At 34.8% G+C, this 20,359-nt stretch overlaps 2 protein-coding genes and 1 pseudogene across 2 annotated transcripts; all 3 read right to left on the reverse strand.

Moving 5' to 3' along the window:
* Positions 1-2,872: 2,872 nt before the first annotated feature.
* On the reverse strand, positions 2,873-6,403 carry LOC110714063 (probable serine/threonine-protein kinase At1g01540). Its single transcript, XM_021892527.1, has 7 exons — positions 5,476-6,403; positions 4,397-4,501; positions 4,189-4,311; positions 3,917-4,087; positions 3,704-3,833; positions 3,405-3,614; positions 2,873-3,241 (listed from the first exon to the last, which is right to left on the reverse strand). Exons 1-7 carry the CDS (start codon positions 6,135-6,137, stop codon positions 3,074-3,076), a joined length of 1,569 nt encoding a protein of 522 aa, XP_021748219.1. The 5' UTR covers positions 6,138-6,403; the 3' UTR covers positions 2,873-3,073.
* Positions 6,404-8,781: 2,378 nt separating this feature from the next.
* On the reverse strand, positions 8,782-17,286 carry LOC110714636 (CAAX prenyl protease 1 homolog). The gene is made up of 14 exons (XM_021893188.1): positions 17,140-17,286; positions 15,400-15,547; positions 15,188-15,272; positions 14,955-15,050; positions 13,970-14,035; positions 13,759-13,857; positions 13,554-13,667; positions 13,347-13,457; positions 11,544-11,606; positions 10,961-11,053; positions 10,014-10,130; positions 9,595-9,666; positions 9,444-9,509; positions 8,782-9,152 (listed from the first exon to the last, which is right to left on the reverse strand). The coding sequence occupies exons 1-14, from the start codon at positions 17,168-17,170 to the stop codon at positions 9,036-9,038; spliced, it is 1,278 nt and encodes a 425-aa protein (XP_021748880.1). The 5' UTR covers positions 17,171-17,286; the 3' UTR covers positions 8,782-9,035.
* A 358-nt stretch (positions 17,287-17,644) lies between these two features.
* Positions 17,645-20,184, reverse strand: LOC110714637 (annotated as a pseudogene).
* Positions 20,185-20,359: the final 175 nt, after the last annotated feature.

The raw sequence follows: 20,359 nt of genomic DNA on the forward strand, positions 1-20,359 counted from the left end.
AAATATAAATTACGAAGTATTATGTAAATTTAGTTACAAACGTGTTTGGATCATTGGATAAACGCGTAGACAATTATTCTATATAATAATAAGAATTTTTTTTTATTTTTTTTTAACAAGAATACAATAATTAGATTGTATACTATACACTAATTTTTCTTCTATGTAATTTTCAATTTACATATTTGATCATCAATTAATATGTACTGAAGTTATACGAAATATATTTTATGACCCTTAGATGCATCCCTTACCATTTCGAACGTTATGGACACAAGGTCCTGAAATCACCAAAATTGGTCCAAAAGCATAGATTGTAACCTTCAATTTTAAACAATTTATGAATTTTTCGCTTGGAAAGAAAATAGGTTAAGGTATTTTACATGGACTCCATGGCATTACACATAGGGAGGCTAAATGGTGGCTAGAAGCCTAGAACAGTCCATTTTGCCTTTAAAATGTCTATTTAGCCTTTTTATGTACATGCATCCCTTGATTAACTCAAGACCACAACAAGCATTTATATGATCAATTAGTGTCACTTATGGTTCCAAACTACATCATATGACCCTAAGATACATCCCTTACATACCATCCTACAAGTTTTTGACACCAGAGTCCAAAACCTTCAAAAACGGTCTAAAAGTATGAATTATAACCTTTAGTTTTGGACAATTTTTGACATTTTAGGACTCAAAAAGAAATTAAATGAGGGTGCTTCCACGGACCCCTCAACATCTCGAATATTCATTTGGGTGAAAAGAATTGTTTACTTTGCCTTTAAACTATGAATTTGTTGTTTACGTATATGCTTCCTCTCATTGACAACACGAACAATTATGCGACCAACTAATTATCGTGTATGGTTCCAAATAACATTATATTACCCCGAGACGCATTCCCTATGATCACCCGGGTTCTCGACACCGAATCTTGAAAGTTTCGAAATTAGTCCAATTTTGTGTAAACTATTACATTTGGCTTCCGAGGAACATTTTTGGACCTAACAAGATTATGCCTTTGAGGTGCTTACTAGAGTTCCCAAAGGAGCTCTCTCAATCATGCCTTGGCCTGGCCAACTTTATCATCATGTTTTAAGATGTCTTCCCTTACCTTGCCTAGTTGCCTTGGACCACACTTATGCCTCCTACTTAGCAATTTTAAGAGATTATATAGGTGTTTTTAGGGAATAGGCGGACTTCATTCTAGTTTAATTAATCCTATTAATGGGATAAATTGGTCTTGTTTGTGTTTCGTAAAATACTAGCCAACTTCTGATGTGATGATCATTCTAACTTGTGATGGGATGATCATTCTGCATTGATCTAAAATATTACTATAATGCCAACATGGTGAATTATGAAAAGAAGATAATGTTCCGTGTACTAGTAAAGATACTTTGAAAAATTCTAGACAAAATGAGAAATGAAGTACGTAGTAATTCTTTGGCAAGATCTATGACTTGATTCAGCAACTCGATTCCAAATATCCCCGTCGATTCAAAGTAGGAAATTTCACATAGATATATACGAAGTATAATTTGATTCAACGATTTGATTCTTAGTAGCCCCATTATATCACGTTAATTACGACGCGTTGAAATAAGTATAAAGCCACTTAAAAGACGGAGGGAGTACACTAACCAACCAACTCATGCTACCTAAGATGCAAAAATGCACGTCAAGTCAAGCTCATTTTGCAGCATCAACAATTCAACACAACATTTCAATAATAAGATAGAGTAGTTAAACATACTGTCAGAGATATTGTTTTGAAGAAATGATACTGTATTTGCATGGTTGAGCCTCCATTAAAGTATAAAAATAGTACATCCGCTGTTTTCGGAGACCAGTTTCATGGCAACTTGGTACCAACAAGTACCAATCAGATTTGAATACCATTAAAAGCTTTCACATGCTACTGTCAATGCAAAGAAATTCAAAATGTGTGTATACTGGTAAGTAATCAAGGCATCCACATGCTAATATGGTAGTTTTTAACTACTTTCCTATTTAGACAAACAGATTCAGCTAGCTGTACCAGCATTAACCTATCTCATCTCTTTCTACAAAAGGCGAAACAGTATACGGTATAACTAAAAAGAAAGAGTAATCCGAACTAGTTAGGCAACTAACAGAGGGAAAAACACGGTTCATGAACGGATTGTAGTTACTATTGAAGCTAAGGGGCAATCTTGACATTTCGCTCTCTATGTGGAGCCAGGAGGAAAAGAAAGTCAAAGAACCCACCAAAGTTGCCAACTCAAAAGACTAAAGGCAACCTATAGGAGTTTGTGCTAAAAGGATAGTCATGGAAGCATATAACAAAACATCATGAGATGAAGGACAAAGGACAGACATCCCAGAAACTGCCAAAAGCCAGTTTGGAAGCTTACCTTTGATGTTCAAGGTGGTGGCGCTGGCACCCGGAAGATGAAATAATTTTTCGGGTCCCTGGACAGATCATGTTCTGGCATCGATAACGATATTCAGAAGCATGGCCACATATAATTCTGTAGAACGTTAAGTTCCTCAGCTTGCTGGTACAGCTGAACTAAGGAGTGCCCACCAAGTGAGAAAAGGCAAGAGTTTGTGTATTTAGGCAACATCACAGTATTAACTAGTTCAAATGGTCCACACAGTAACAAACCCCTTAGTAAGGCACTAAACACTTAAATAAGGTTGATCAACCATAGAAATGCATAAAATGACAATGTCATGGATCCATCCGATAAGATGTGGACTTTTATCTCAAATTTAATTTAATTAATGCATTCAAATGTTTTGTGAAAAGGAGAAATATTGTGGACATTAATTCTTTCCATAATGAAATTTATTCAACTAAAAGAAAAAGGTCTAATTTTACAAATGGGTCCTAAACAGCTGGCATGTTTTCCTTTATAAAAAATGGGCGAAAATTGAATGAATAAATAGGTATAATGTGGACTCAAATATATTACTTTGTAGAAAATAAAGTTACAGGGGTGAGAAAATTGAGGTAATATAATCAATGGATAAACTGAGCTTCTAGAATTCAAGTGTAAAAACGAATGCAGACGGTACCCATTTACAAACTATCTCCGTCTGTTTGGTTCGTGATGATGGTCTCTACTAGTTTCACTCTCACTATTATCTGTAGTGCTTTCCCGCAAATGCTTAGCATCAGCTTTGACAGCAACAACAGGCTTCGCTTGTGGATGGTCATGAACAGAAGTGGCAGATTCTCTTCCAGCTCGACGATCCTGCATACAGTAGGGATAATATTCAGTCATGAAATGAGCAGATAATCAGCATTCATAACTTCTTTTCAGTCAATCTCAACAAGCAGTTTTAAACACTACGGAGTACCAAATAAACTTAGCAATGCAACAAATCAATTACTCAAATGAGTTTAGGACCACATACATCACGGAATAACAAATCATCCGCTTCAAGCATGTGGATAACATGCCCCATTTTTGGCCTCTTATGTGAATCAGGGTCAACACATTTAAGAGCAACTAAAAGAATGCGTTTCAATGCTTTCGAAGTTGGCATCTCAGGCAGTTTAGGATCCACCACTTCCTCGGATCTTCTATTTCCCACCATTGTCTTTAACCAGTCTACCAAATTCACCTGCAATCAATTTGCAGATTCCATCTATTAGGAACACAAGGAAAACATTGCAAGTTATGCAATAGTGTAATACAAAGTATAAAATTTACCTCTCCAGGTGGGCGACTATAATCAACAGGGGTTCTCCCTGAAATTATTTCCATAATAAGTATTCCAAAGCTATATACATCACTCTTTTCAGTCAACATTCCAGTACATGCATATTCAGGAGCTACATATCTGCAACAGGATGAATAACTAGATGAGCATAAAAAGCATTGTTTGACTAATTCAGATACTAGAGAGCAGTAATTCACACTCACCCAAAAGTACCCATGACACGAGTTGTCACATAGCTCATCTCAGAACCAAGCAACTTAGCAAGGCCAAAATCAGAAACTTTAGAGTTCCACTGCCGATCAATAAGTATGTTGCTAGACTTGATGTCTCGATGCACAACCTTGGGTTCAAGGCCCTCATGAAGATAAGCCAACCTACACCAAAATAAATGACGAATATCTGTCAATAAGATTACCATCAAAACATTGAAAAGGTGTACAATCCAATAATAGATGAACATGCTGCAGGAATTTACCCTTTGGCTGTTCCCAAAATAACGTTCATTCGGATATCCCATGTGAGAGGGCTTACATCGCCAACATCACCATGAAGCCATTGGTCTAAATTGCCATTGTCAACATATTCGTACACTAGCATCCTACAGACACCCAAAGAAAAAAGTCACATAACCAACTGCTCCAATAACCAGAAATCAAAAGTTCTGAACTTGATAAATAGATTACCTATAAGCTCCCTCAACACAGTATCCAAGCAACCTAACAAGATTCTTATGTCTAACACGTCCGATAGCTTCAACTTCCACCTTGAATTCCTTCTCGGCTTGACCCCTGGAAAGTGGTCATTTATATTAGCCAGATTATACAAATGACAAATTGTATAATCAAACAGTCTGCATCTCCACAAATACCAAATAAGTTTTTTAACACGACGATTAGAAAGAACCGCCCTTAATCGAGTTTATAACTCTTAATCAATATTAACAAACTACACTAGTGGGTGACCCCTGCACCCACCAGTAGACAATAGAAAGAAGGTCCATAAGGTCATAACTATACATTAAGTTATGTATTATTCATTTGCGCAGATCTATCCATTACTTAGCTAAGGAATGATTAAAGTAACGAATAAAAGATATAAGGTTCTGATTTGATCTCCAATACAATAATTGAAAAAGGCATAATTAAAAGCTGTTCACAGAGTAATCGGGCCACTTTACAGCCAGCACAAGACATTATCAGGACAAGACAAGAATAATAACAAATTACTCAAAAGAAATTACAACATACTCTTCCTTATTGAAGTTATATAGAAGCAACACCTAAAAATTTGATAGCCAATTATCCAAGTTCCCATGAACTCCTAAGCTTCCTTACTTCCATGGAACACGGAGACGGATACGGATACGGGGACGGATACAGATACATCGACTTCCATTACTGTTTCATCGAATTTAAACCAAGAACAGGACACTAGCAGTGATACCAAACAATCCCTTAAATTTCTGTTCTAATTATAACATTTACAGCAAATGAGAGTTCAAGTTTTAATCTTTTAACTATAATTCCATTCTAAACACCATTAAATCATCCAAAAATGGTAGATAATAAAATCATAATGAGTCAAACAAATTAATTAAACCAACCCAACCCAACCCAAACACATTCATTAGTTCATTACTCCATCACACCCAAAATACAAAAACCTAAAACAATCAAAATGAACAATTAAATGCAAATAATAATCATCAAATTGAAAAACCCACCATAATTAAATCCAAAAAAAAGGGGAAATCAAAATTTACCTGTTATTCAAGAGATTTTTGACAGCAACCTGAGTATTATCCTGCAAAATTCCATGATAAACAATACCATATCCACCTTCACCAATGACATTTTCATCCGCCAAACCATTAGTAGCTAATTCCAATTCTCTCAAAGTATACCATCTTCCCCAACCCAAATGAGAAACTTCTGGACCACCATACGACGACGTATTATGCTGACTACCACTATGATTATTATTACTATTATCACTCCCATAATTATAATGATTAACATTATTAGACCTCAAACTCTCCCCACTTGACGGAGCTTTATCAGAGAAAACAACTCGATGTTCGGGTTTTCCGATATCGATCTGGATCTCAGGAGCAGCGTTGATCATCGGACGGTGGTGGTGGTGGTGGTGTACGGCCGGGATTATCTCCTGGATTTCCTTAGAGATCGGCGGAGTGACGTCAGCAGGAACCGCATTGCTGTTGTGTTTAGAGGAGAGAGAAAGTTTTCCGGCACCATTGTTGTTGTTCTGGGACTTTCTAGAAGTGATGCAGAGTGAAAGAAGGAAGAGGAGGAGGACGATGGTGGACCCCACGAAGATTCCGATGACAACCCATAATCGTAATCCGAAGATTGAAGTGGGTTTTGAGAGCTCTGAGTTCACAAATGCGGCGTCGTATATTGACATTAATTAATTCGTTGAATTAATTACCCAATTGGAAGATGAAAATGGTAGTTTAACTAGTGAGGAATACTGGGAATTTGGAGATTTCGCCGGGAATTCGCCGGAAAAGGGAGGAATTCCGGGGCGGAGAATGGCGGTGGGGAAGAGTGAGGTGTAGAGAGAAAATGAAGGAGCGAGTAGACAGGAGGAATCGAGGGGTGAAAAAGATTTGGTTGAATGAGAGAGCATCGAATATTGGACCATATATTATACGACTAATTAAATAATGTATAGTTGTATACCATAGTCCAATATTTATACACTGTTTAGTCCAAGGATATGAGATAGAGTGGACTATACTATAGATTGATTTATTATGGATTTATTTTTAATTATGGAGTTTTATGAAAATGAAAATTTTCTTCTTTTCTTTTTCTTTAAGATGGGTGGTGCTCAAAAGTCTACCGTACCGTTATCAACCGATAAAACTTCGGTTTATAGATAAATGTTACACATACAACAATGTCTATCTTATTATGAGTGTTACTTAACATGAATATTTATGTTAATCTTTTTCTTTATGAATATTTATGTTAATCTTCTTCTTAAAAAAAAAAAAAGGTTATAGTATTAATCACACTTTATGTGATTAAATAAAAGTAGAGAAAAAAAAAGAGGGTAAAAGATTAAATAGTTTATAACTATTTGACATTTGTTAAGATAAATGTATTGTGATTGATGTAGAAAGCATGATTTAAGGATAATAGTAACAAAGTTAATTGAGAATCTAATCAAATCTTTTTGATGAGTTGTATATTTATATTATAATATATTGCTTAATACAAGTTGTTAGGTTTGGAAGCAATTGCAGTATTATGTTTTCAACTCGGACAAATTCGACAGTTTATGTGAGTTCAATCTAGCGTGCATAGAGCCAAAGACTCAGAATTTTCCTTTCACAATTCACATGAATTGTTAGGTGGTAATTCAATGAATTTTATTAATAAATCAAATAAACTCACTTGATCATTCCATTTATAATGTATAAATAACTATAAAATTATGATTACATATAAAATAAGTCAATGCTCTATTATGAAAAATACTTTATGGCTTGTTCTCATTGACTTAATTGAGCCGAAGTGAACTAAAATGTATTGAACTAAACTTAACTTATTAGAGCTGAGGGCCTGTTCTCATTGACTAAACTCAGTTAAGCTGAACTGAACTGAACTGAATATTTTATAAGAGAAGTAGATTAGGAGCTGAACTGAACTGAGCTGAACTGAACTAAATTAAACTGAACTGAACTGAATTTCAACGTAAGAGAACATGCCATGAGTTGAACTGAATTGAACTTATTAGAGCTGAACTGAACTGAAAATAATATGATAAGAACAGTGCCAAAATATAAATTTGTATATTTCTGGAGTAATTGATCAAATATAAATGTAATTTGGACAATAAAGAAGTAAAAAGCAAGATAAAAGACAAAATTAAATAATGATGGAGTATATCAAAGATGATATGAATATATGATACAAAAGAGTAATCATTCCATCTTTTGTTTTTGACTAGTGTACTAATCTTCAATAGGAAGTTAATAAGAATAAGCTACCACCACTATCCCAATTTATTGCTGCTTTTTATTCAAACCCTCTTTCCCTCTCTTATAAATTTGCTTTATGTAATTAATAGTGCATTAATCACTTCCCCCTCTTCTTTTCTTTCCTTAATGCATGCTGATTATTGAGATTTGGGCAAATTGATACTTTGGATATATTTCCTATTTCCCTAAAATAATACGGAGTACTTTTCGAGTATAATTCTTTCAACCGATCACGTAAAGTCAAAGTACCCATAAAAAAATACTCCTCAATTTGTACCTTTGTTATAATTTACCCATTGAAGCTCATATTTGAGTTAGAGAAAGTGTACACGATTTTTAGTAAGGAAATCATAATCGAACCTACTCAAGTTCAATCGAAAAATCTTCATTCTTAATAGAAAGCTCGTATAATTGGCTTCTATCAACAAACTTGGTGATTAAGATAACTTTACAAATAATGCAAAAAAGCCATCTCCACTACAGGTTTCTTTATTTTGATTAGTAGAAAATTTGCAAAACTTTACAAGTGGTACACATATATTTTTGATACAGTATTAGATTCAATGAAGCATCAAGTAATGTTGTATGCAATCATATTATTATTAAAATTTAAAAGTGGGTTCAACGTGTCAACTTCTTCTTTTAACAAAGAAAAACTATGATTTAAGCAAATTTTACTTTCTACCTATATTCCTTCTTTCATGGGAGAAGAATGTCACCTTTATTTTTCCTATCACTTTTTTCAGCTTCGACTTCAAAGGTTTTTTTTTTTTCAATAATCTCAACTATAATGTTTCTTTTTCTTTTTTCTCAATCAGTAACAAATAATTACACATGACATAATAAGGAACAAGAATTTGATCCAGAATGCTTGTATAGTTCAATGTATAGCAGTTTAATCACGTGAATCAGGCAAACAAATTCTTAGTTGTATCGCGGTACAACTAGCTAGCGTACCCAGGCCTGTTTCATTACCCATTTGCTGATTTGGAGCTAGTAGCCCCCGACCAGAAACGAGGCAGTGACTATGATTAAGGGCAAGTAAGCAGAAGCCACACAGCACCAAGAACAATGAACTATGACCATTAATTTGAACTATGACCATTAATTTGACCTATGACAAAATTCATACATGCATTTCCCAAAACAACCCCACATTTTCTTCCCCCACAAACCCTGCAATGGTAACTTTCTGGAGCATAGATACAAGTCTAAGTTAGTGGAAGTCTGATATACAGACTAACAGTTCAAATTTGTGGCAAAAGTTGTGCTACATACACCTGAGTAATTCTCCGGCCTCAGTTGCACTTCAATCAATCTTCTTTCTTGTTGGTTTTATCAAGTGCTTCCAATCTTTCGACTAGGGGTGGGTGAGAATAGTGATAAGCTGAGTACCATGGATCTGTATTCATAGCTGACAAGTTCTCTTCCTGTTATCAGAAAATACAGATTCAGAAACATGCTTTCCTAAAAAGTACTGATACCATCAAACCCAGACTTCTCTTAGACACAGATATGCATGAACATAGCAAGTACAATATCATATGCATTAATGGCAATAACAAAGCATAACAGAAGCTCAAGCAATGTAATGAGAAAGGCTAGTAAACTCGTAAGGCGAAAGAACTCGACTACTTGCTAAACACAATGTACTAGTAGTACAAATTATAAACTGACATGACTTCATTTGACATGTACAAAAACAAAATGGAATACATTACCTGCAATTTCACAAGACCGGCCTTGAGCTCATTTGCATATCCTAGGTTCTTTGCAAAAGCATCAGCCTGTGCAAGAGCAAATAATATCAAAACATGAACCAATAATTCTAGTAGCACTGTAAAATAGACAATATTGAGTCAAAGATGTCACCTGAAATTCAAAAGACCGGCTGACAAGATTCAGGGCAAAGTTTACAAGGTGCTGGAGAGGTATCACAGTGTGCTGAATTCAAAAAAAGAAAGAAAAAAAAAGAAAAAGAAATTAATGTGTTACTAAATGCTCAGGAAGCAAACAGTTTCATTTACTGAAACTAAAATTTGCAAAATTCATATCCAGCATGCAGAAAAGAAGCACACAGCAAGAAATTAGGTGGGTTGTGTAAACTGTAAAGTCATAGAGCAGAAAGATGCCAACGCTAATCTTGATAGATACAGAATAGCGCATGACTAGGTAGAAGGAACTCTATTCAAAGAAGAGATTTATTTCAGCATAGTAAATCTAGAAAGGCTCAATAAGCATTGACAGCTAAGTCTGCCCAACAAGATATTCACATCCGCATTGATCCAAACCTGAAATATTATTAGACCGATGAGCACCGGCTGTACACCATGAAACCCAAAACTCTCAAACAGGTCCTTTGAATTCCTCACAAGAGTATATCCTCCAAATTGCAAGAAAGTAAGAGTCTGCATAAGTTAAAACATATAAAAAAACCATCACCAGATTATTGAGGACCTCGGTCAGAAGAAAACTTATTGGGCTGAATAGAGCATGAAATCATCAATTTTAGATATCTATCAACTGCAAGATAACTTTGATTCAAAGAGTTCAATGTTTGTCAATTATACATAGAGATTTTCAACATTCAGAATAATGCCCCAACAAATATTGGCAATTCCCTTGAAATTCCAAAGGCTCGCAAATTTCTTACAGAAGTATCATAAAAATCTAACAAGATGTCACCAGATAGTTACAGCTTCAAACTAACGCTTTTTGATAAAACCCACATCACATCAGATTCTGAAAACATACTGACAGTCCAAGCCGCTGAGCTAAGTATCACTGAGACGATAGCTTCATTACTATCATATTTCTACTATTATTGTTGAAAGCTATATCATATTATCAATAAAGAATAGCACACAATATGTTGTACAAAGACACTTCTAAGATAAGAGGTTCAGCTGCATGTTAAATGGTATTACATGACAGTTTATTCTGCCACATCTATGGCTAGGTCCACTTCCGATAAATGCTTGAGTATAAATAACCTGGTAAATATGAAAAATTGAATCTCTCAAGTTCCAGATTTTGTTCATAGTGATTCATTGCTCTGTAGTTAAAAGGAAAAGTTGAGGACATCGTGAAGCAGGTGCAATCTAACCAGTCAGATTTTTTTTTTTTAAAAATTCTTTGTCAATTATGCAGCTAATAGACAAGGATGGCAAATCAAACTCTAGCCTACTCCAAGCCACATAACAAAAGAGAAAGCAGACAAAAAAATGACAAGTTATACCTGGACAGCAATGAAAGAATACATGGTATGATTGAGTTTCCAGTGCCCTAGTTCATGTGCAATAACCGCGACAACCTCCTTGTCATCCTTGCACTGCGAAACCATCAACAATCCAACATCATTTCCCATAAAAAAATAATGGGCATGCAATTTTCGACATTGTTAAAAAATTGACAGGAACACAAAAAAAAGGCTTTGTAGATTCACAACCAGCAAATTCTAGAACACATCAATGAAGGGTAAAGACACAATAATAAAATTAATAAAAAAAAAAAAAAGCATAGTAAATTCACAACCAGCAACTTCTAGGACACATTGCCAAAAGATTTAGGCACTGTCAAGCTAGTGTTTACTAAGTTAGAACAGAGCACACAAATGCCACAAGAAATCTGTTAAAGCGTTACTTAAAAAATATTTAAAAAAAAAAAACACATTGCTGCAGATTACAAGTAAGAATGTTTTGTTAATTTGAGAAAATAGTCATGAGCACTAACAATACAAAAAGCCAAGGAATAATATTAGGTAAGGTGACAAGTATAAGACTATAAGCAATTAAGTTATATAGGTCCAGTACTGAGCTTACCTGCTGAATCAGTGTATCATAGAGGACAATACGCTTGTTATTGAAGAAACCATACATGTAAGCCTGCAAATCAATAAGAAACAAAAAGATAAATACATATTTCTATCTGCATTCTGGTAACTGCCAAAAGCATGTCATGCACACAGAAATGATACAGGTGGTTTGGCTGGATTGGAGCATTAGTTATTGTATTTTCCACAACATGCCTAATGAGGTCGAGGTGTTACAAGATCTTGCTGGGCTTCTAGAGATTCTTTAGACTGTTGCATTGAATATTTATTTGATTTTGGATGTTCTGCACCACATTTTTACACAAATTGGATGCATGTGTTCTGGTTTCTTTCTACTAAAATTTTCAACTCCAAAATATTATAAGCTAAGAACAGAAGATATACATAAAATTGCATTTTCCTCAAATTTCATCAAGCAACTTTGCATTAACCTAGTCTCATATCTCTAACTTGACAACTGAATCATTTTTCAAGGCCACGTCAGTTTAGATTATCAAGACAAGGGAAAAGTTTCACCATTAAAAAGATTTAAATACTCCGTATAGGACAAGTTTGTCCACTAGAAAGATGGGGAAAAAAAAATCCCATGTCAATCACCTAGTACATCATACACAGATTTTTCAGAAGGAATCAAGCAGTGTCAAAAAAAACCATATCCCAAAATATCCTACCAATTCCAGGCCAACCAAAGAACCAAATGAATAGCCCAACATGCAGAGCAGTGAGAGCACCAGCACAATTTATTGATGAACAATTTTGATGCTCGTAAGTTGTAACCACAAAAATGGAACAAAAAACATGTAGATCGTAATATACCTTGTACCAAAACAGCATCATGAGTTTATATGTTATCATATCAGCCAGGATATCAACTAATACACATGAGGGCACAAAATGAAAATCTTAACAGAATTTCCCTCAAATGACAAAATCACAGTAAACAACAGGTATCACGTACTAAGCTGCAAAAGAGCAGTGAAATGTAGGGTCATGAGAGAGTTACGAAACCAATTCTGCTTACAGAATTTTACTTTTAACAGCAATTTGGTTGCACACACACACACACACACACACACACAACACACACACACACACACACACACACACACACACACACATATATATATATATATATAATCTTCCAACCTCACACACACACACACACACACACACACACACACACATATATAATCTTCCAACCTCAAATCTCAGTTTTTTTTTTTTTTTTTTTTTTTTTTGGAAGGTAAACACTGGGCCCTGCCACTAGGATCCAATCTCAACAAAAACAAGAAAAGGTTTTATGTCCTGGAAGGGAAACAAATGGTGAGAGTTGAACTTGGGTCTTGGCCCATTGGGTGTGGGAGGAGGCACCCTTACCACCACACCCAAGTTCTCTTCTCCAGTTCTCCTCACTTTTCAACTTTGATCCTTCTATTTTCAAAACACAATATAGGAAGGCAAAACAACAAGAAGCATACAGCAGCATAAATGGAAAAAGCTTAAAAAATTCCGCGTCATGTAAAATCTTGAAAAAAATCACATACACACATGCCCACATAGATTAATAGCTATTCCTTTATCAACCCTAAAACCTCCAGGCCGCAGTAAAAAGTTGCCATTAAGCATCACTTAAACTATTTAGTACAGCAAATCAACATTGAAAGACTAGTCGTAGGTCCTATGATCTGTTTCAATACAAAGGTTACATAACAGTTTATAAGTAATCAGTTAGTGATGCAGGATTGCAGGCTTTAGAAAGAAAATAATGCAAATATAACAGCTGAGAACTCACATTGCTATGGCTTGACCTGGTCGATCCATCCACCACAAATAATTTCTTTAAAGGAAATTTCAGTGAAGAGGCAAGCTCCTCAATTTTCGTCCTTAGCTCTCCTTCAGGAAGCTATTTTCCACCACATTCCACACAAAAATAAATTAGGCTACATATAAATTATAATCTGCCTGAAAAATCAGAGTAGCTGAGTGACATTATACATACCGGGGTGAACTTGTTAAACAGAGGAGCAATCAGAACAGGATAGAGGGTCATCATCACAATAGACAGAGCAAACATAAATCCCCAGAGGTAGATAGCCAAGTACGGGCCACCTTTCTGCAATTAGTAAAAAAATAAATCCTTTACAGAATTAATAGGCAATAAAGGATATCAGCCAAGCAAAAGCAAAGTGAGCAGCGGTCAATACCTGTACAATGACTATCATTGCAGACACAATAGGAGGTCCAATCACGATTGCAAGAACTATACTCTTCACCATATCTTTAAAGAATAACCATACAGTTTGCTGCACAGCACCATTAATTAAAAATTTAATAAGAAGAAAGGTTAATGTAAAATCATAGAAAAGTTAAGTCACTTAATACATAGACGAGGAAAAAAAAGTAGATTAGATTTACCTTATTAAACCCATGGCGAGCTTCAATCACAAAAGTTGAGTACAGAGAAAATGGCAAATCAGTGATCTGCATTAGAATATACCTTAACTTGTAAGCTTCAGCTACCATACATTTAAGTTATACACCATAATATTCTTCAATATTTACACATAAACATAGACAGAAATAAGAGAGAGTTTTATTGATATATATGTAATGCATTACACAACAGCAACAAAAAGTCAAAAAGTATTTGCAACACAAATCTCCCAATTTTATTTTATTTTTAATAACAAACTTTTAGTACATGTACATCACCCTTTTGGGATAAGGTTTTGGCATTGCAGTTGTGGTAGTAGGTTTATCATCTTATTTTACCATAGCAAGCACGCGTCTGTGAATCAGTTTCAGGCTGTGCCAAAGGACTCTCACCTTTACCAAGACATATACAATTTTTATAAGCTTCCCATATTACCTTTTGTAAATACATTTAACCAATCATTTCCCACCCATTTACCAAACCACATATTAACAAAGCTTTGAAAATTCACATTAAAAACATAACCTCAAACTACACTCTAAAATATAGCAACAATTTCAGAATGAAGACGCAACAGTTCTACACAATTCAAGCACAATTTCTGCATAACTAGCTTTTGGGACAGCCTTACACTTTATGTAGCTCATTGAAAAAAAATATAATAAACAGGGTGAAGTAAATGAGTTAAAAGAAATCGACTTCTGTTCTGTTCCCATTTAAATAAGAAGAATCATCAACAATAATTTATGAGATGGGGAGAAGACTAAAACCTAAAATCAGGGGTCAGGACCAACAATTGTTGTGTGAGTGTGTGTGCTCAGCCACAGAGCCAATTGATAGTCCTGGCCGTTTAAAATACAATTGATACAGGACTAGGTTCTTCAGAGTTGACGAGTCCAGGACCCAAGTGTTATCAGTTTCTAGACACCAAGCGTAAGTGTGATAAGGTAAGTATTGACAAAATACCTGTGACCAAATCATAACACCAGCTAAGAAAGCCAAGGTGTGCAATATTTCATTTTCAGCATTAAGGCCTGCATATACTAAAAAGTCTCCTGCTTTCTGCGTACAAGAAAAAGAGGAAGGACCAAAGCAAAACAAGAAGAAGAAAAAACAAAGGGGAAACTTAGTCAGAAACAATAAGAAGTATTTTACAGCAGGTTCACTAGAAAACAACAGTACATGATTCAGCCACTCACATTCCAGAACCATGGGAGTATCCCAAAGTATAAAATTCCTGAATCTAAAACTATAGTAACAAACTCGTGAACAAAATGGAAGGCACTGCATTCAAAAAAAGAAAAAGAAAAAGTCATTATCTGCAGGTGGGAAAGAAACGATGAAAGAAGAAAGCTTGATAACCCTTTGTAATACAAGTAGATGATTTGAAAGAAAAAAACTATCAATGAACCTTTTATCAAGACTATATGCCCGGGATTTTTCAAATTTCTCTTGGCTAATCACTCCTTCCAAAGGTTTGGGAAGTGTCGGTAACTTGTGAGCAGAATGTTGACGTAAATCGAGATAGGTTTCAAAGAGGTACATCAGTATCATAAAACCTGAAGTTGGATAGTAACAAGAAAATGTCAAGAAAGTAGTTAAGCAAAATGGCACATCTACAGAAATATTAAGCAAGACAGACGACCAAGAAACAAAAAGAACTGCAGACCACAGCAAAAACACCAGTAGAGCAGACTCTTGTTCTTTTGAATTTTCATTACATTATACCATCAAAGCTGTTTAAGTAGACAAATTGCACAATAAACCTCAGTTACATATTGACAGTATGATGATTACAGCGGCTGCTAAAAAGGCAGATAGATAAATCATCAATTAAACATATTATAACAACTATTGATGCTTGATTTTGCCAAAAACTATGAAACCAACCTTTATGAAATATATTTAATGCGTATACTTTGCCCTTAGGGATGCATATATCATAATCAATATGTTTGTAACATATGAATAGATGTTTAACTTATTGCTCTCGGGTGTTACTCTACTTCATTTTCTCAATCAAAGAAATTCTTTTTCCAGATTAATTTCTTTTTCCCTGTACAGATACAACCAAAAAAAAAAAAAAAAAAACCCTCCTTCCCTCCTCAATGTCTTCCACACACTCCTACCTTGAGCTTCTTGCAAAAAGTCATGAAATGGAAAATGAAAAAGTACCATATTTAACGAGTATTTTATCATGGAATAGATGGTGAAGGGAAAATTCCATCCTCATCTTCACCACATGCTTATAGTCATCCCAATCCTATGTTTTGTGTTCCTCAACATTCCCTAGTCCCAAGTACTAATAAGGCAAAAGGAAAAGACTCGTGTTTTACATCAATTTTAACAAAATCTCATATCGGTAATTCACCTCAAAGTACAACAAAACTCTAAAGGTTGCATTAATATTCATATAAGATGGCTCCATATGAACTTCCAATGATTAATCTATTAGCTCAACTTCTACACCCAAAGCAGCTAAATACCACTTCTTCCTTTGACAACGCATGCTCCTTATTTCATACAGAAAATCAACTTTTCCTCACCTACAAATACTTCTTTTCCTAATCTAGATATAAACATCTGAAACTTCTTTGGAATCCCTCCCAATTCAATTCTTGCAATAACCTTCCCCTGAGCAAAAGATCGACCCAGAAAATGTACTATAACTGTAACAATATTGCCCAATAATCAAAACAGCTTTCTTAATTCACCAGACTTCCAAATACAGTGGCAATCATACATCCTAAAACAGTATTATAACAACAAACCCAATAAACAGAATCAGAAACAGTAATTTTAACACACAATTGAATGCATGTATCACCTCAATAAAACACCAATGCACCATTAATTGAGCTGCAATGCCACAAACACAAACACAAATCCAATCCAATAAAATAGGTATCAAAAGCTTAAACCCAAAACCCCCATTAAAATTAAGATTGTAATTTATATCAAATTGCAATAAAAACAAATCAAAACAAACAAATCAAATACTGGGTATTAAATAAAAACAAGAAAGAATGAATACACTTATAAGATTAAACGATTCAGAACAAGCTAAAAAACAAACGACAGAGATTTAAAATGAGAAACCCAATTAAAAATAGGAATCTTGAATTGGGTAATGAAAAACAGGGAAACATACCGACGACGGCTTCCAGATAAGGAAACGTCATGGCTGAATCGAAAAAAAATGGGTAATTTTCTTGGAATTTGGAGAGAGAAAGAAGAGAGTTTTAGAGAAGTTGGATGAATGAATGAAGTAAGAAGAGCAGGTATACTTAATACTGATTGTTAATTGTTAATCGTCAAGTCTCAAGTGTAGAAATGACCCGGGTAATATTATATGGGCGGGTCAAACACTCAAACCTTAGAATTTAGAATTGGTATTTCAGACTTGCGAGAAATCTAGAAACACCCAACATACGTTTTGCGCTAGAAAAGTTTGTTGTTTGGCCTGGTCAAGCAATTAAAATGAAAACATACGTGTTGCGCTAAAAAAGTTTGTTGTTTGCACTACAAAATTTTGTTATTTGGGCGGGTCAAATTACGGAGAAGTAACATTTTGCATCGGTTTTGAAATCTATTATTTATATAGGATCAGTGTATGTGAGTATTTGGTATTTTTTACTTAGCTATTTTTAGTAATTCAAACCCAAACCCTTACATGGATCTAGATCCGGACTATATTTGTGTGATCCACAAATTTTAAATCGAGTTCAATCAAATTTAGCTAGTCCAGTTATATGAATTTGATCTTTTGTTCTTTCTTTCATCTGAAAAAAATTACCTACAAAAATTATCCTAGCAAAAATTAAAAATACAAGCATATTATCAATCTATCACTTCTGTATCAACTAGACTTTATATGCTAATATATATCTGTTTGTATTCACAAAACTACAATGCCTTCTGTAGTTCTCTGTATCTACTAGTATCACAACCATAAGCATCATAATTCACAAAGCTTTCAATCCTATGGTTGTAGTAATATCAGAACTTAATGCTCCCCTAAATCGTCTAACGAGTAATCTGCCTGCTCGGCTTCAAAAGTTGCTTCAACAGAGCCATTTTTGGGACATTCCAGTGCTCCACATGCCTGCCATACACAGCAAGAGGAAAATCGAAATCAAGGCATGAAACAAGGAAAAAAAACATTGAAAAAAATGTACTTCATTCTGTTGTGAGTTGTGACATACCTGCAAACTTTACCAGATTTTGGATCATAATAGTACTCCGTATAACCTGTAGCTGCAATATAATAATCATCCAATTCTTGTTTAGAGATTCTCCTTGAAGATCAAATGGAAAGACATACGAAGTGTATAGTTTATAAGTGTAGCTAGAAACTTAGAATGATTAAAAGATACTAAAAACTTACTAGAAAGTGCATAAAGTTGTAGGTCAAGTGTATTATTACTACTAGTATTTATGTATGTTAAATTTGGAGTATGAGATTATCATTTATCAAGTCCAATAGGTGATCTCTAAACATAGTTGAACCATCAAAGATCCATTTGTGGCCAATATAACGTTACAGATATAAACAATGGTCCAATCTGACTACTTAAGCATGTTGCCAGAAATCGGTTTTATAACACATTTTTTATTTTTCTACGACGACTACCCCAAATTTCTAATTGGTGGCAACAACAGAGAAACAAGATGGTCGCAACAGTGTAAAATTCAACCTCTTAACAGCCAAGCAAAACTGGTGATATATTCTAAGGTATGCAAATATAGAGAGTATGTCACAATATGTACCTAGGTTGTCGAATACATAGGTACTGATAAATGATCATGAATCAAATTATTTTGTGGATTAAATTTCACTCGGTTAGCTATAGTTCCTTTCAGGCCTTGCCTGTGAAAGAAACAAGAGATTCATGTGTGAACAAACACCTACCAGAAAGGATAGGCTTCCAAGGGAAAGACATGATACAGCCGAAACGCCAATGTCCAATACCCTTGTCCTGCAGTTGCACCAAATTTATCAGGTAAAATTTTTAAAAAACAAATGCAGGGAGTGGTAAATGCCAAGTAAAGTTACCTCAAAGTCTTCCCACTTCATGAGTTTCATGTCAGACTTTTTGATAAGGGAACCAAAGTTAGTGCAGTTTCTCTTAAATCGCCTAAGCCCTTTAAAGGAACCTGCTGGATCAGCGAATTCAGTCCTCTTCATACGCACCAAGCGTCAGATTTCCTGAATTTAAGCACCAGTTACACCAGCAAACCTATGAAATACTGAAGTATGATTTCAAGCATAAAAGATTCTGGAAAACAATTTTGTTTTACTGATTTTGCGAGCAGAGTAGTAGGAAATTTAATATACAGTACAGATGGAGTTGGAATTCAAAGTCTGAACTCTGAAGTCTCTGGTATCTTTCACACTGATTTGAGCTGGTTGACATCCATACTTTGGACAAGAATTTAACTAGTGACAAGTTCATATACACATTATATTCCCTTAGTTCCTAAATACCACGTTATATAATTGGCTATTTTCATTTTTTAGCAAATTAGTGAATAATATTTTAACCTTTACAGTATTAGCAACCCCAATAAAAAAAACCTTGACTATAAATACCAAATGAAGATTACATTGATATGGCGAATATGTAAATGATTATACAGTAAAGGATAAATATGATTAATAACCAACCATAACCAGATAAGTAGTGTTGAGTGATTGCATACCTGTGACAAAGTAAGATCTTTGAAAGTCTTCTTTGATTGTTTCAACAACAGCAGCTCGATCAATAGCTCCAGATTCATTACAGGGAAGCTCAGAATATTCATCGATCACATCAGAAGGCGGTGATCGGAAAAGTGAAGCACCTATGCCAAGCAGTTCAGAAGCATACCATGCTACCTTAAGCACCACACTTTCAGATTCACTCCCATCTTCCTTTTTTGTTGTCACTGAAGCATTGTTGCTCCTTGTTACTGAATTCTCCTTATTGAGTCCATAACACTTGATTCTGTAGATTTTTGGGGGAGAATGATGAAGCTTAGTAGAATTCAGATACCTGTAATCTGTACTCAGGTGGAGAGTTGCAGAACCATGTGAAAGAAAAGAAGCCATTTGTGTGCAGGTATCTTCCTAGAGAGAGATTTGTATCTTTCTTTATCTGTCTGTGGGGAAATTGTGGCCAGGAAAATTTTTAAATAATGGACTGATTATTTTTCGACAACAAGCCAAATACAGAGTATTGGAGCATGCGCAATTAAATCAAGGACACGTAAACTAAAAGAGTATAGAGAGCATATGTAAAAGAATATGACATTACGATGTAGAACATGAAATGAGTTGTTTTATTTTATAGCAATAGTTAAAAAAGAAAAACATACCGTACATGTTATTG

Source organism: Chenopodium quinoa, unplaced genomic scaffold (assembly GCF_001683475.1).
Source record: "Chenopodium quinoa cultivar QQ74 unplaced genomic scaffold, ASM168347v1, whole genome shotgun sequence".
Taxonomy (NCBI): domain Eukaryota; kingdom Viridiplantae; phylum Streptophyta; class Magnoliopsida; order Caryophyllales; family Amaranthaceae; genus Chenopodium; species Chenopodium quinoa.